At 40.1% G+C, this 17,700-nt stretch overlaps 1 protein-coding gene across 4 annotated transcripts in view; it reads left to right on the forward strand.

The window, feature by feature from the left end:
* SH3KBP1 (SH3 domain containing kinase binding protein 1) overlaps positions 1-17,700 on the forward strand; it is a 153,461-nt gene that overhangs the window by 108,036 nt on the left and 27,725 nt on the right. For all 4 annotated transcript variants that reach the window (XM_082220594.1, XM_082220596.1, XM_082220593.1 and 1 more), the window contains 2 exons: positions 9,707-9,782; positions 11,130-11,224. In XM_082220594.1, coding sequence (XP_082076720.1) covers positions 9,707-9,782; positions 11,130-11,224 — 171 coding nt within the window. The remainder of the gene's footprint in view (positions 1-9,706; positions 9,783-11,129; positions 11,225-17,700) is intronic.

Raw genomic sequence — 17,700 nt, forward strand, 5'->3', positions numbered from 1 at the left:
TTGATGTTTCAACTTGGACCTGCTCAAATGAAACTCCGTACAGTGGTACCTCGGGTTACATACCCTTCAGGTTACATACGCATCAGGTTACAGAGTCGGCTAACCCATAAATAGTACCTTGGGTTAAGAACTTTGCTTCAGGATGAGAACAGAAATTGTGCTCCAGCGGCGCAGCGGCAGCGGGAGGCCCCATTAGCTAAAGTGGTGCTTCAGGTTAAGAACAATTTCAGGTTAAGAACGGACCTCCGGAACGAATTAAGTACTTAACCCGAGGTACCACTGTAAGCACATGAAACACTATGCCTTCCATAGAGATAGTACAAGTTAACTGAATAACAATATTAAAGACAGGTACCACTGTAATCGTTGTGGTACAGTTTTCAGCTCTGGACTTCTACTGCAGCAATATGGCTATACAATGAGGGTCCCAGTCCTTGCACACAAGCCCAGTTGCTCCCTTGTCATCCTCTTCATAGACATGTTGTAGAGGAATATTAAGATAACTTCTTAGACATCTGAAGTTCATATTGCACATTTCAGAGCAGCTGACAGATTCTCAGCAGTTCTTACTCCTTTTCATAGCCAATGGAAGAAGCTAACTCTTGGATGAGTCTGGAAAATGTGTGGGCTGCCTGTTTCCTTTTTCACTGTTCATTAATGTTACAAATTCACACAGATGTTATTTTATATATATATAAAAAACCTCAAGCATGTGCACGCAGACATACACAAATCCCACAGGCAGGGAGTGATGCGGAGAGGAGGAAACTGTATTGGAGGTGGGCAGGGAAGAAGGGAGCATCCTACCCCAGGGGAAAAACAGAACCAGAGGAAAGGGGAAATAGAGAAGTAAGCAGATGGAAGAGATGGAATGAATGAGTGTGTGTATGTTTGAGTGCAAACATCATGCCCTTTGAAGGCATATTCAACACAGTGTATGGTTGACATGAATAGGTTTAGGCAGAAAAGTGTTCTGATTCTAAACTCTTAAGTGGAATCAATCCACTTCAATTTCAGTAGAATTTATTTTCAATGAAACATGCTGCGGGTCACTAAATTAGTGCATGAAATAGCATTTTGGAAATATTATTGGACCAAGGGTCACCACTGAATACCAGTCAGAGAGAAAAAATAGACCATTGATACATTGGATGTGCTGCATAGCTGCTGTTGAAGTTTTAGATTTGAAGTTGTTCCTGACCTTTCATGATTTTTTAAGGGATTGTTGAAGTGTTGTTTTGCTGTTTCGAAGTTTCTGTTTGATATTTTATTGTATTTCACTTCAGTTGTATAGTCCCAGGTTCATTCAGTTTTAAATAGCAGAGTTGTATTATATTATCTACTTTTTTGGGATTGCCATCTCCCCATACCTCACCCACAACAGGCTTATTTTTACCATAGTCACTTTGGATGACTGCTACTAGATCCATTTTAGTCAAGTTTCAAGACTGGTCTTAGAAAAGAAATTGGCTTTGCCATTTTAGTAGATTTCCTTTGGCTGCAGATAAACTGGGAGACCATTCTAATTTTACTGGATTTTAGTACCATCAGCCATGGGCTATGTGGCAATTTTGGGAGAGGATACATTTATTGCTCTGCAGTGGTTCCATTCCTACATGACATGCAAATTTCAGAACCTAGTTTTAGAAGACTCCTGTTCTGGCCCATAAGCATTACCTTGTGGAGTTCCACAGGGTACTTACCTTGTGTCCTGTAACTAATGGAGCTTGTTGTTTCAGAGCCTTCAGTATCCTGATGACATTCTATTATCTATCCTTTTCTTCAAATCCTGTTGAGAATGCAGTCCCTGAATTGTTGAATCAATAGCATGCTGCATTGAGTTTTGTTAGCATCCATTTGTCTGGAGAGAGACAATAGAGTACACTTCTGGGGGTGAAGTCAAACTGCTGCGTTTGCAGCACTAAAGTTACCTCCCCAGGGTGCAAGTCTGGGCAGTGTGTTTGGAGGTCCTGGGCTGCCCAGCTCACAAGACACTTCCTCTGCCTCACTGATGTGGTCCAAGGGAAAGCAGAGCAATGTATTTGGCACCAGTTTGCCTGCAGGAGTTGTCAGAATGAGATGTGCAAGGCGCCATCCAGCTTAGGGACTCCACTCCGGAAATGGGTAGGGTTTACTCCTGAGCCTTTTCTTCTACCCAAATATATCCTGCAAGGCAGTGGAGGTTTAGGATCAGGGTTTTCCTTCTCCTAGATGGGCTACCTTCCCAGGTTGACGAGCCCCATCTGCCCCTCACTTCCCTCAGCTGCACATGCAAAAACTGCCATCTTAACTGTTGGACCCACTACTGGTCTCGTCTTCTCAATCCAAAAGAGACTTTATTCGTATGCAGGGGAAGTCCGTTGCCCACTGAGGTTTTGAGACCCATTGGCTACCCTCACCTGGTTTAGCTGGTCAGTCAAAGCCATTTCCCGGGGTGATGCAGAGGCTGTTGCATGCTGACAGCTTCTAGGAGCCACAGGCAAGAGCTGAGTGCAGAGTGAGGACCAAAGGTAGATAACCTATCCCAGAATAAGCACAATGCGTCCCTCAACAGAAGTACTACCCCTCGCCTAACACCCTATACACCCCTATGCTTCAGCCAAGTTAGAAGTTATGACAGTTGGTGAGATAATGAACCATACAATACACTATTGCCATTCACATAGCAACACTTTGCACATATTTTGTTGCAGGAGATAGCAGAGTTCCCTTTTTAGGAGAGTGTGATTATTTTCCCAACCAGAACTTTTTTCTCATGTTCCTTTCACACCGCGGTACCTGTTGTGCTATGGAACTATGGATTTTTGATCAATACATCAGCATGTTGCAGGAAATTTCGCAGGAGTGGTGTGACACAACTATGAACATCGTTGTTACTACTCCACCGTTTCCACCCAAGCATGCTTGTGTTCCCTCAAGGTTCAGCCATGAAAATGGCAGGAGATAACTGTAACTTCCATTATGTTCCAATAGATTTTTGGAAGTGGTTTTTTTCATTGTGTGAAAGCTCAAATATGATGTGGAAAATAACAGGAAATCATTGGAGAAACAGAGCAAACCGCCATGTGAATGAAGGCTCAGTTTCCTCTGCTTGCTGAATACCATGTGACTGTGTCATAGGAGTTACATGTGGGTTCGGAGGGATATTACTTGAAAATATACTTCTCTGCGCATGGATGGATGAGCAGTCCCTAGAGCATCCCCTGGAGCAACAATAGCTTTTTGCTGTCTGTGCTAGCAAATGCAAGATGCTTCTTTAACCACCTTTAAGCCTTCTCTAAAATAAAAAAAGTCAGTGCATTATAGGAGCTTATAACTGAAAGTTTGGGGAGCAAGTAAGATGACAGTAAATATTTTGGGAGGATTACCTGCAGCTCTTTACTACTTCTTGTAGTCTTCTATGGGCTCACCAAAAAAAGAAGTTAGATTAGCAACGATTAGCATTAGTAACATGCTTAAGGCACTTCTCTGCTGTATTAGTGTTGTCAGATTTTCAGTTCTGCAGATTTCCTCCCACGTTGTGCAGGCTTCCAAATGTTATGAAATGTGACTCCAAGCAACAAAGCATGCACGTGCACAAGCAAAATCCCCAGGTGTGTTGTAGCGGCATATGCTATGTGTGTGAAGGAAGACATCCCACGGCTCAGTTATACATTTTACTTAGAAAAAGGCCCGTTTTGATGTGAATGTGTCAGGCATGTGAATAATAGGCGTGACTGTTGATGCAACAACTAGTTTGACAGTAAGATTCTAGTTCTGCTTGTTTCTGTACACCTCTGTAAACAAAAAGCTAGGCAATATCTCTGAAACTCCAGTGATGTGTAATTTGCAAAATGATGTAGGTTTAATTAGAATCGTTATTATTGGGTGTTGACAGTTTGCAGCATATTCCATATTTTTTGCATCAGTTTAGCAAATCCAAGCAATCCAAGAGCTTTTGATTTATGTTTTATTTATTTCATTTAATTTTCTGATCTTTTTGGTTTTGCTTCTTTATCGGGGAGCAATGGAGAGTGTAATGTACTGACTGGGCTTCTCCTTTTCTTCCTTTAACTTTGTGTCATTGGCATTCTTGTTCGTCTGTGATTTTAATAAGATTTGCTCTGCTTGTTCTGACGGCATCTGCTCTGCCTGAATTGCTTCTGTCCCCTTCCTGCATCCCACATCATCTGGATAGATAGAACCTCAGTAGAACCTCCTGAGTAGAAGAAGTTTACATTTCTTAACCATAAGCAATAATTGAGAGATTAGAAAACTAAAACAGACAAGAGGATGATGGTTATAATTTTTAATATACCACTTATATGCCAAAATGGCTTTTGAGACTATCTCTCTAGTACATAATTTTGGAACAAGACAGACCAACTTTTTCTAATAGAAGAGAAAAGGATTTGTTGCAGTTGTCATAAAAAAACCCCGGTGTGAAATTCTTCACTCGTGAAATGAAGTTACAAGAAACCAGGCAGAGGGCCTTCTTGGTTGTGGCGCCCACCCTGTGGATGGGATGAGCGTGGGCAATTGTTGGGGCGAGCAAGTGCGGAGATTGTTCTCCTTGCTTGCCCCAGCCACCACCTGGCTCCAGCGGTGGCAGGGCATGGCGGCCCCTTCAATATGTGGGGGTGTTCTGCCCCTTGCCAAAAAATATTGGGGGAGCTGAAGCCCCCTCCGCCCATTATACCTGGCACCACTGGGTGCTGTAATTCACAATGGTGACCACAGGGGGTGCACTCTCTAGTGGACATGGGTACCTTTGCTCCACACAACGGGAAGTCAGTTGTGCAGATTTCATTGTCTATGCTAATTCTACAGTGGTTCATTAGCAAAGTGAAATGGGAACAACATATGAGGACCAAAGCACCCTCTTTGTGCGTAAAGTGCATTCAGTACTCTCTGCCTGAGAGCAGACTTCCACAACTGCTGCTTCTAACATTTTTTCCCAAAGCATATAGTTGCTTGTATATTTGTTTGAACAATGCAAACATGACTGGAAGTCTCAATTTGTCAGATTCTCAATATGATTTGGAAGTTTGATTGATAAATGATTCTCATTGTTCTTATATTCTGTATCTAACCTATGCTAAATGAAGTTATAGTTTGGGGCTGGGTTAATCCAGTGGACTCAATATATGTCAATTCATTGCCAATTGTCGGCCCGTCATGTGTGCAGCATCTGCTATTCATATGATAAAGCTTTGTGTACTGCATACTTACATTTTAAGTTGCATTGAAAAAGCTTACATATTGTGATTGGTCAGTGGCCACTGTGAGAGCAGGATGCTGGCCAAATTCCTCTTATGAGTGCACATGACTAGCTGAGAACAGAGAACTGCTCAACCTAGGCATTAATTTCAAGCCTCTGACACAGGCCTGATGGTTGTGTTCACTGCTCTCAAAGTACAATTTGATTTAATGTAGACTACAGTATATATGTCAGAAAACAACTGTTGTTGATTTAGGACTGGTACTCCCAGAAATTTCAGAGACTAACTAGACTTGATGTGAGCAAGAAATAAGTAGACAGATGATAATCACTGCACCCCAATTTCATTAAAGTTTTAGAGACAAATGATTAAAATACAATATTGGCCAAAGGGTATTATTTGCCATTTCTTCATTAGGTTAGTAGTATTTCAATCTAATGCATAAAGGTTCTAATTCTCTCTTCTGTGCTATTTTCATCAACGAGGAATGTACGGAGGAGACAGAAGAGTCTATATAATGGTAGAAAGCAAACATAGTATTTCCCAGTTTTGTGTGTGTGTGTGTGTGTGTGTGTGTGTGTGTGTATGTGTGTGTGTGTGTGTGTGTGTGTGTGTGTAATCACTTTTTTAAAGCAACACAGAATAAAATATAGTACAAGGGCCTTTCTCTTTCCAGAATAACTGGTAAACAGCTAACTAAAACAGGATTATAGGATTTCTGAATGAGGCACCTGCCATACCTTTCCTTCTTGCTACTGTACTGCATAGTTTACCCCAGCTCCTCTCACACTATAAATTAGTGCTTAGTATTATACTTAGCAACATGTAATTTGGAAGTCTGTGCTCAGATCACTTCAACAACATTGGATATTTTTATCCAGGTAGCAAAAGAAAATATATCACTGGGTGGAATAGCTATCTTAAAAAAAGAAGTAGTAGGCAGAGGAAAGAATGGTAACCATTTTTCTTCCATTATTTAAAGTATTAACTACTAGTCTGTGTCATTTGCTTACTGATGGATAACTGTTATGTATATTTTCCTCCATGGACAGAGGCAGTAGTATTTAGTTCAGACACAAGCCTGTAAGGCAGACATAGGCAAACTCTGGGCCCCCAGATGTTTGGGACTACAATTCCCATCATCCCTAGCTAACCGGACCAGTGGTCAGTGATGTAGTCCCAAACATCTGGAGGGCCAGAGTTTGCCTATGCCTGCTGTAAGGTATAGAAAACCCCACAGGAAATCCAACTTTGCTTTCAAACATCTGCTATTAGGCTTAACTGCAACACTTAACATTTCTTGCATTTCATAGATTTCTTATTTTTCTCGAAATCTCGTGATATCTTCTTATTTCTTTGCCACTGGATCATCTAGGTCCTAGATTCTAAGATGATTAAATTCTAGTAGCTATTTATCTAAAGAGTAGTTGTATATTACAATAGTTTGCTCCAGCTGCCATGAGCCTCAGCCAGCATGGCCAGCAGTCTGCGATGATGAGAGTTGTCACCTACAAAATCTGGAGAGCCCCTGGTACCCCATCTCATGTAGGCAAAGGTTATGGATGTCGCCCTCTATGGAATGACATTGGGAATAGAGTCTTCTCTGTAGGGGTGCCCTTACTGTGTCATTCCCCCCCCCCTAGAGGCATAGATGGTTAGGGCATTCCTGGGGTCTCAAGGTACGGAGGAGCAATGGAGTGTCTCCAACTCCATCGTTCTGCCCAAACACTGAGGTCCAGCGCCAAGGGCCTTCTGGCGGTTCGCTCGCTGCGAGAAGCCAAGTTACAGGGAACCAGGCAGAGGGCCTTCTCAGTAGTGGCACCTGCCCTGTGGAACACCCTCCCACCAGATGTCAAAGAGAAAAATAACTACCAAACTTTTAGAAGACATCTGCGCTTTATACTATGTTGAAAAGGTCCTGTGATTACTATGTAATGTAGGGTATTTTGTAAATAAATAGATAAAATATTTCTATCTAGCTAAGGTTAAATAATGTGCAGCCCAGTTAAAGAACATAAATCAAGTTATACTATAGCAGCAGCTCTTCTTTCCCCCTCTGTATACTCCATATTGCTACTGGGATAACCAGTGAGCCACTTCTGATGAACTTGTCAACTGCATTTGGTGAGAGAGTGGGACTGCAGCTGGTCAGACCATAAACCACAACCACCTGTTCCATTGGACATCCATGTGTGGGCAAATCGTTCACGTAAGCCCTACATGCTAAAAATATAAAACACGTAAGTCTAAATGGACAGATGATACCTAGACTTTAAGTGGAATCTGAATCATATTTTTGAAGAGCTGTGTTGATAGGTTTCCTCAGGCTCCCCTGTTCCATATAGCTGGTACATTCATCAGAACAGGCTGAATAATAATAAATAGCAAATAATAATGAAAAATCTGTTTTAAGCATCTTTAGATGTGATAATGCTGTGGAGTAGAACGTGCAAATTTCATGTGTTCTTCGTTTCCTCACTCTTCTTGTCCAAAATAGAACTTTCATATCTCCACATTTGAGGTGGGAATGTGAAAGTTCTAATTTGGAAAAAGACAGAGGGCATAAACAGGAAGCAGGATACCATTGTGCTTCCTGCATTTTCCCCATAATTATCATGTCCAAAGAAGAGTGTGATGTAAAGAGTATAATTTTTAGTCTTAGAATCTCTGAATCAAAAGTGTTGGTGTTTAAATTACATGCAAATAAGAAACTAGGAGTTGATATTGAAGTCTAGAACATGTAGATATGCTGTTTCTTAATATAACAAACCACAAATGTACGCCAAGATTAATATGGGTGTTGTTTGCAGTAATCCTGTCCAAATCATATTATAGTGCACATGGCTTCCTTTTGCATTCTTCTGTGCCCCACCCCATTTTAATCTTAGAGTTCTTTGCATAGTTTTAAAATTACCATGCTATTGTGTTGGTTTAATTTATGATGTATACGAAGCCATTATTGAACACGGAAAAAGTAACTTTTGATTTCCATAATCATTGAGGCCTACCAGTGTAAATTTTGTGTGACTTTTCATTGTGATATAAAATGGGAGGATAAAAGATCTCAAAGAGCCCTTAGCCAGAAATCTCCCCTAATTTCACCTTTATTTTTATTTGTTTCTTTCTTAAGCCTGATGATAGTGAAAGGTTCAAATTCAGACACCTGAGATGAGAGGTGCTTGGTGTGTTGCGTTTTGAAATGCTTCCGAGAATGGCAAGGACTTTTAAAGAACCACAGCATTCATGTGTCCTCTGTGTAACATCAGAGGGCAATATAGTTGGTTGCAAAAATAGTACTCTGTATTTTATGAGATGTCAGAAACATAATGTGGCAGAGATGAAATGAGGGGCATTCTGTTAAGTGGGGCTCTTAATCTGGAGTAAGAACCAATACTTCAAACAAAAGACACATTAAAAGAAAACATCTGGCAACCCTTCTGGCAGATGACATCAGTATAAAAACAAATGGACTTAATTGGCAGGATCACCTCTTTGCCCCTTCAAGCATAAATCAACTATTTCTCTTTTCATACAAACAGCCTGCCAGAAGACAATTTGCTCCCTTGCCACCATGCGTTCTTTTATGCAACCATTTTAGCTAATTAATTAAATTAGTTCATCAGACAGATTTGCCCGACACCCTCATAAATTTTGGATTATCTCATTTGAGATCCTCTGCTTCTTCCTAATGAATTCTGAAAAATGTTCTTCCACAACTAAAATCTGGGCTATGTGTGTTTAGATGATAGTGTAAAAGAAAAAAAAGGGGGAGGAGAAGGTAAACCTCTGCAAGTGAATAACTCTGTTTTGGTCTTTTATATAGCATTTTGTTCCTCTGCTGTTTATTTTTTTTTCAGGAAAGGTCAATGTCTTGTCAATTCTCAAGAAGGTGAGCTGCTCCAAAGCTCAGTGTCCTGCTTAACTGCACTTGCCTATAGATATAAAAGTCAATAATCCTATCTCAAATTGTTCAACTGAAGTTGCTACTTTGAATACCAGAACTTCATTGGTAGTTATTGCATCTGACCAAATGCTGCTCACATCACTGGGTTCCATATACCAATTAATGTATGCAGTGTTGTTTCTTTTGGGTGTAGCTATTTGACAACTTATATCCACAGCTTTTTACTCCCAAGTGAAACATTTTGGAATGATTGGAAGTATTTAATAGTCAATTATTACTGCATACCATGTGCAAGTGCTTGTGATGGGATATTCACTTGTCAGCAGAGCTTTGCTATTTCATATGATTACAGGGGTAGAACTTCATTGGCACAGAATGGGATGTAATTATAAGGTCACAAGGGGGCAGTTAACTAAACAATTACATTTCTTAAAGGAATTCTGGCAGGTAAGGCCTGAGGGAATGACATCAATAATTAATCTTTTTTAAAATAATAATGTATTGAGCAATGACATGAATTGTGACGTTATGTTCATTACTTTCTTGCTGAGTTTTTGGTGAGATAGAATAAAATAAAGAGGAGTTGTTTATATGTTTACAGACAGTTGGAAAAAGAATACCCACAGCCACAGCAGTTCAGGAGCCAGCGAAAATAGAAGTGGACAATAGAACAAAGGGTAGGTCTTGCTGCTGGGATACCCCTCCCTTCTCTTTGTGCTCAGAGCATCTAGGTGTCTGGGGAAATTCGGGGAACTTTCATCTCTTAGCAATTTCCTAATTTCAAAAATAATAAAGAAATATGCCACAAGGCTTTGGGCTAAAGATGCTGAGAGAGAAGACATTTTGCTTTACAGATTTTAAAACCTGCATTGTTCTTTTATATTATAACCTGATCCCTACCACCAAATATTGGATTAACTTGCACTTTAAATTCTTAGAGAAATCCAATTTGTTTTGTGTTTTTTCTCTCTCTTAAAATGTGCATTTTGCAGGTGTGTCTTAGGGAAATAAACACACACCTCTTACTTACTCTCTGTGTTTGAAAAACAGATGATAAAGTCTCCAAGAGGAAATAAAAATAGTAGGGTATTTCTAGCGCAATGAATAATGGCTGAAACCTATAATTAAAAATGTTTGCTTGCCTTTGCTTCATTGGATAGAAAATGACTTGTAATCTGGTGTCTAAATTATTGTTAGTTTTTCATACTTTACATACTTTTCTACTTAGACAAGTTTGTTGCTAATAGCTGCTGCCCCCTTTTAAAAAAAGACGTTTTTGGAAATCAGTGGTTTAATTGTGTTACTTAAAATGTTGAATTACTAGTATTAGCAATTCTTTCTTGTGGTAACAAATCAAAGGAAGAGAGGAAATAGAACTGAAGTATAAGAATGATCATTAGTAAGATTCATGTGCACACATTTCCAAATAGAAATCATAGGGCATAAGCTTTACTGCTTATTTATTATTGACATGCTCAGCTGACCACTATGGGGAATGGGAGGTCTATACTTGTCTCCCATATCTCCCATCCACTCATGTCCCTTCCCTTGGTTAAATTATGCAGTACCCCTACGTATCAAAAAAACCCATATGCCTTCTCTTTTCTATAATTTTTTTTTTTGTAATGGCATAATATGAATGTTTATGTAGAATTGTTATGTATTTGTGTAGTAAAAACTATTAATTTAAAAATGTTAATGGTGACCTCCCACTTGACTATGTGCATAGCAAGACTCTGTTATTCCCCGTGGGAAGTGGCTGCACCCAGCCTTAGTGTGAATGAGAAATGAGCACAGCCTTTCCAATTAAAGTATTTTAATGGAATGGTTCTGGCTACAATAATTTTATCAAATGACTGTTTCTACAGAAATAATCGTTATTTTTCTCTATCTGCTAAAGTGCTTCATACATTTTTAAAACCGGCTGCCTAGAAAAAACGTTGGGAAATACGTTTGTTTCAAAATTACATGGGCGTTTTGGTAGGACAGTATATTGAAATACACTGTTGTTGTTTTTCTTTCAGTAAAGGAATATTGCAAAGTTTTATTTTCATACGAAGCACAGAATGAAGATGAACTGACAATCAAAGAAGGCGATATTGTCACCCTTGTCAATAAGGTAATTGTAATTTTTCTGGGTTGGTTTTTTTTTTAAAAAGTCATGTGTTTCATATGAAAATGCAGTTGACACTTGATAATCAAGTTGAGTGCTTGTGTGTGACCATAAGGCAAAGTTTTTAGGTTGGTTATTCTTCAGAAGCATTATGTGTCACAGGTAAAACATGAATTGTGTCTTTGAAAAGGTCTCTCAGTTTTCCTTCTGGTTTTCTGGTCCTCTTTCCCTTCCACTCTGCAGTTTTAATCTGAAATCTTAGGTGCAGTACTGCACCCAGAGCTCAGAAACTGCTCACGCTAATGAAATTCCCTCTCGCAAAACACGCCTACAACAATGGGAGTTTTGAACACTGATTAGTGTATAGAAAATTATTATTGATCACAGTTCTCACACACACACACACACACACACACACACACCAACAGTTTTCAGAGGGAGGAGGCATGTACCATAATAGTGATCATATTATTCTCACTTGATTTTCATTTAAAAGCTGCCTTCTCTGATGGCAGCTTCAGTAGCTGAGCTCTGACTGCCCAAGCTTCCTCTCCACCGTGTCCCAGAAATGTGTTGACACTAGCATGTCCCTGCTAACATAACCCCCAAGGCACTCTAGGAAGGAAACTTGACAGTAGGAGTGTGGCTATGCTAGCATCAATCCCAGGGGGATCTGGGAAGAGAAGCATAGAAGCCAAGAGCCCTGGTGACTTCTAAACGGTTGAGAGAGAAGGAAAACGGATAGGAAGCAATAGCTGCTGCCATGATATGCATCTCTCCCCTCCTGAAATTGCTGTTACAGGGAGCAGAAGTTCTATGTAAACTCACCCTTCCAGTTGAGCAAATCAGTGAAATGGGATTTGCTACAGCCCTACCACAAATTCTCCCATCACTGATACATGCCAACTCACAAACACACAGAAATAGGTATGCTTTGATTTTTTAAATTATTGTTTTCATTATTATTAAAATTTATTACCTGCCCTTCACCCCAAGGTCCCAGGGCAGGTTACAACAATTAAAACACAATATTTTAAACAACTTTAAAACAAAATTACAGAAATAAGGTGTGTCCTCAAGTGTCGAAAGTCAGGGCAAAGGGGTGCGTCTTCAGCATTCGCCAAAAGCTGTATAATGAAGGTGCCATACACACTTCTATGGGAAGGGAGTTCCATAATTCAGGGGGTGGGACAGAAAATACCTTCTCCTAGGCTACCACCCCCTGCACATCTGAGGGTGGAGGAATAGCCGAGAGGGATTGTGTAATCCTTTATTGCAATAGAATGAAACAGTTCCAAATATTGCTTTGAAATCACCAGTGTCCATTTGACACTCTTCAAGCCTGTTATTCTGGTATAATCTTCTATATCATGTGCAAGTTGTGTGGAAATAAGTGCCTGCTCTTAGAACTAGAAATGGCTTCTGCTGATGTTTTGAATCAAGAAAATAAAGGAAAACCTTTCCAAATAATTTAACTCATGATTGGTGGAGTTGGATTTTGAAGCATTTAGGCATGCAAGTTATTTAGGGGAATAAGTATTTAAAGAATAGTTTCTGTAAATCAATATGAGAATTTTTCTCTCATTAATAAGCACAATGTTGACACTTTATGTGCAAGAGTTGCTATTTTTGAGTATTTTCTGAGCACACATAAAAAACATGTAACTATGTCTTTCTTTTTTCCAAGAGACTGAAAACTAGGTCAGTGAGCATCAGATAAGATCAAATGAAATGAAATCTTTCAGAAACTTGTTTAGAGGCTACTGAGCTGTTGCATGACAGGAAATAAGGTGGCTAAATTGAGAAGAAATCTATTATCTATTTCAACATGCAGTGCAGCACATTTGTATCAGAAACATGATAATGAAGTTCTGAGACATGGTTGTCGCTTCCATATGACTGGGATCCAATGTCACAGTGATATATCTCCCATTCAGGTTTCCTCACCTCCTTGCTCCTTTGTTCTTCAGTCAGTAAAAACTGTGCCATGGGTTCAAGGATCCACTAGAAACTAACCTCAAATGGGTTGCCTCTGCCTTCAGTCATGTTGAATATGGAAGCAGAACCCTTGTTTGCATTCCTACTGGCTCACCATATTTAATATGGAATATAGGTTGAGTTGGCAGACCTGTGGCACTTCAGATGTTGTTGGACTACAACTTCCATCAGCTCTAGTAAGCATAGCCAGTGGTCAGGGAAGATGACAGTTGTAATCCGACAACATTGGGAGGGCCAAAGAACATGACAATTTTTAACTAGTTAAATTAGCTGACATTTCACTTGATCAGTTGTAGCTCATTTTCCCTGGACACACTTCATTTGTTTTGGTTCTTGGCTTTATCGTATAATGTGGAATGAAAAAGCAAATATTAAAGATGACCTTTCCTTCTAACAAAAAGTGATTGTTTTTAAGCTGTAAGTTATTTTGCAGTTCCTTCTATTAAGTAACATGCATATCAAGATTTTCAAATATGCTAACATATGAATTTAATCAAATTAAATGGTAGGTTAGAATTATTTGACTCACTGACATTCCATGTGTGTGTGAGAGAGAGATAACAAAACAAAATGCATTGAGTTTTAGTCTTTGCAACATTTATTGCCTTATATTCTGTTGATTTTTCTTTTTTTCAACACAACAGTATCTAGAAATGAGAACTGAAGACAAGATAAAATTATTTGTTAACAGTGAAAGCACTGTAATTAATCTAATTGGAGAGAGAAAAAACAAATAACTCAACAAAACTGAAGTTTAGCCATTAAATCCAAAAATTTAAACACATGTCAGAGAAGTGTCCTAAGAGACAAATGTGAAATAAGAGCTCTATCAAAGTACACACTGTGCTTTTCTTTCCAGTTAAGTGGGCTGTGTTACATGGTTCATGCACAGAGTCAGAGACTCTGGCATTTATGAGACAGTAAACTATTACATCCTTCATTTTCATATTATAAGAGAAGCAAGGCAGGTAAGTAGGTAGATTGGCTGCTCAAATTTTACATTATACGCACACTCTCACACTCCTGGCATTAATCTTGTGATGGATCATGATTATTAAACCAAGATTGCTCTTGTATTGTATATTTCCACAAATCAACCACTTCCCTTCAGACACAGACGCACATTTATTTATTGGAAAAAAAATATTTGTTTATTCAGTACTGAGCATATAATGGAATAAATCAGGAATTGTTTAAAATAAGCTAATAATTTTTAAGTTGTAAGTTACAACCGCCCATCTGCTATTTTATTTTAATTTTAAATCTGTTTTTTCTGTTTAGTCTCACCAAATATAATTGTAAAATAATTAATTTCAAGCTGCAGTTCTACGTACATTTTCCTGGGAGTAAGCCACACTGAAGTCAGCAAGATTTACTTCTCTGTGTTCTGTCAGCTATCTTCCAGGCTTTCTTAATCTCTTTTACAGAGCAACCATAACCCTAGATCTGTTGTCTGGAGGGTGTTAAAACAAGGCAGAGGTGCCTCCCCTCTGTCAATAAAGAGCTCTGATGGTGGGAGGCATGGCCACAGCATGGAACTCTGGGTATTGATCTATCACAGGCACTATTTCCACCATTTAATGGAGTGTTTTGGGGCATAGGTAGTCTTGTAAGGCAGCCTCAACCATTGGTTTTTTGTGGAGGTGGGGGGAGAAAGAACAAGAGCAGGTGGTATAAGCAAAATGTACCACCCTTTTGTTGTTGTTGTTGTTGTTGTTGTTACTACACTTATCTGACTGAGTTGCCCCAGCCACTCTGGGCGGCTTTCAACAAATTGAAACATTAAGGACAGTAAAACATCAAAAATTAAAAACTTCCCTATTCAGGGCTGCTTTGTTTTCTCAGTGGTTGTAGTATATTATGGATTTGCATTTTAATTGTAACCCACTGATTAGAGTGAAGAGGGGGTAATACATACATACGTAAAGGTAAAGGGACCCCTGACCGTTAGGTCCAGTCGTGGCCGACTCTGGGGTTGCGGCGCTCATCTCACTTTATTGGCCGAGGGAGCCGGTGTACAGCTTCCGGGTCATGTGGCCAGCATGACTAAGCCACTTCTGGGGAACCAGAGCAGCACACGGAAACGCCGTTTACCTTCCCGCCAGAGCGGAACCTATTTATCTACTTGCACTTTGATGTGCTTTCAAACTGCTAGGTTGGCAGGAGCTGGGACTGAGCAACAGGGGCTCACCCCGTTGCGGGGATTCGAACTGCCGACCTTCTGATCAGCAAGTCCTAGGCTCTGTGGTTTAACCCACAGCGCCACCCGCATCCCTACCTACCTACCTACCTACATATATACATACATACATACAAACAAACATAATACAGTAGCCAACATAAATCTGACATTAATCCATAGCAAGAAAATTAAATAAATTATTATCTAACAATGTGGTTTAAAACTACTTGCCATTTTCCTAAAGCGCTTATTTATTAAAATAGACACACATTGATCTAATATATATTAATAATTGATAAAATAGAATAGCTGGAATAAACAGAGTTTAACTTGTGGAGGAAGGTTACTTTTTCACCCTGCTTCCTTTCTTCTTTAGTGCAAAAGCTCTGTTGTAATAATAGGTTATCTTACTACTGTAAATTAATGACTATCCATTTAATGTTAGGCTTCTAATAGATCTGTCACATTGCACAAAAGAATGACAGCAATCTGTTCATAATATGAACTATGAGAGCCTTTTGCAATGAGGAAAAATGCTTTAGTTTCCAGATGGGTAGCCATGCAAGTCTCAGGCAACAAAACAAGAGACTTGTGGCAGCCTTAAAAAGTGACAAATATATTATGACAAGCTTTCATGGACTACAGTCAGTTTCAGCAAGTACATGAAGTTCTGTCCTGCATTGGAAGGGTGTGTGCGCGCACACACACAGAGAGAGAGAGAGAGCGAGAGAGAGAGATACTGTACATACTGGGGGCTGTGCTCCTGCTCACTTCACACCAATCCCTACATCACAACCTGCCCCCAGGGATTGTCAAAACCATCACTCCCCCTCCCCTTCCCTCTTTTATCTCCCCAGATATCTGTAACTTTCCTGGGCTGCCCTCTTGCTCACTCATCTCAGTTGGACGCCCACACACCTGGGGTGACTGCCTGCTGGCCTAGGAAACCTGCCTGCTGGCCCAGCAATACCATACCTACTCGCTGACCTGGGCCACCCGCCTGGTCACCGGCATCTCCCTCCTCCTCGGTCTCTGATGCTGCTGCAAATGCCCAGCTGCTTTGAGAGCCCAGTTTGTCATCATGCTATACCTTGTCTTGCCACCTGTCCGTAGCCACATGAACTGCAGCATGATGGCATCCCTACATTTTTATTATATGGGGTGGGTTGGAAGGAATTGTAAACAGAACTGTAACCCCTGTCAATAACATAAACATCTTGGTGGTTAACACATGGTAATTTGACAACAGTCCACTGTGCCAATTCAGACCACAAGTGATAGCAGTGAATTTCTTGATGAATGCAGGATTTTTATGCTGCAGTCTCTTTTTGAAGTTTCTTGGTTATGCTATGACTGCCTTATGGTCAACTACAGAGTGTCCTGAGAAGTTTAACTGTTCCTTTGTTGGTTTTTGGATACTCTGTGCTGTTCTTTCTTCTATCAAAATTGGGTCCATTAATTATTTATGGAGAGGCTAGTCTGTTTTCCCCCTTTACGTATAATGGCAGAAGGGCATTGTTGGCAAATGATGGTATATATTACATTTGAAGTTGAACCTCTGATGTTGTGGATGATATTATTACATCCTGTAATAGTACTGCAGGAATAGACAGGTGGCCAGAAGAACTGGAATCTGGGTCAAGCCCTTGTGTCTGTATCTCTCTTGTGTGGCCTGTTGTTGCTGGTGAGTAGCTGTTTTAGCTTGAAGGGGGGATATATGTAAGCAGGTATAGTGCTTCCACCCAAGGCCTGTGAGAAGGAAGTGTTGTTGTCCAGGATCCTTGATGATACGTTTGAGTTGAGGCTCCCTTTAAAGATTCTCCCAGCTGTGTGAGAGCTACTTATCTTTTGAGCTGATTACACATGCCTGGGCCTGCAGAAGCCATTGATTTGTGGGTGGAGTGGGTGTGTGGAAAAAAGCAACACATTTGGCCACCTCAGATCATTCTCCCGGTTGTGTGGGATTCCCCCACGGATAAGCTACTCCTGCACAGCTTAGATAAAGTCTAAAGGGCACCTTAGTCATATCGATATGCAGTATGTGCAAACACGTTATGTAGCTGTTTGTCTTTTCTGTTCATGAAACCTGCTTCTGCCTCTCAGTTTCTAATACAGTAGCATTCCACCCACTAGGTCTCTGTGGGTCATGTTGCCTTTTGTAGCTGAGGTTTTGAATTATCGTATCAAAGTGATTACAAAGGGGGGGGGGGATTTACACTGCAAAAGTTGCCAAGAAGGTGGTTCTCGCAACCCCCACTTCTCTTTCAGACAGCCGCAGATTTTTGTGGGGGGAAAGAACCGG

The sequence above is a fragment of the Podarcis vaucheri genome, assembly GCF_965113315.1.
Source record: "Podarcis vaucheri genome assembly, chromosome: 4".
Taxonomy (NCBI): domain Eukaryota; kingdom Metazoa; phylum Chordata; class Lepidosauria; order Squamata; family Lacertidae; genus Podarcis; species Podarcis vaucheri.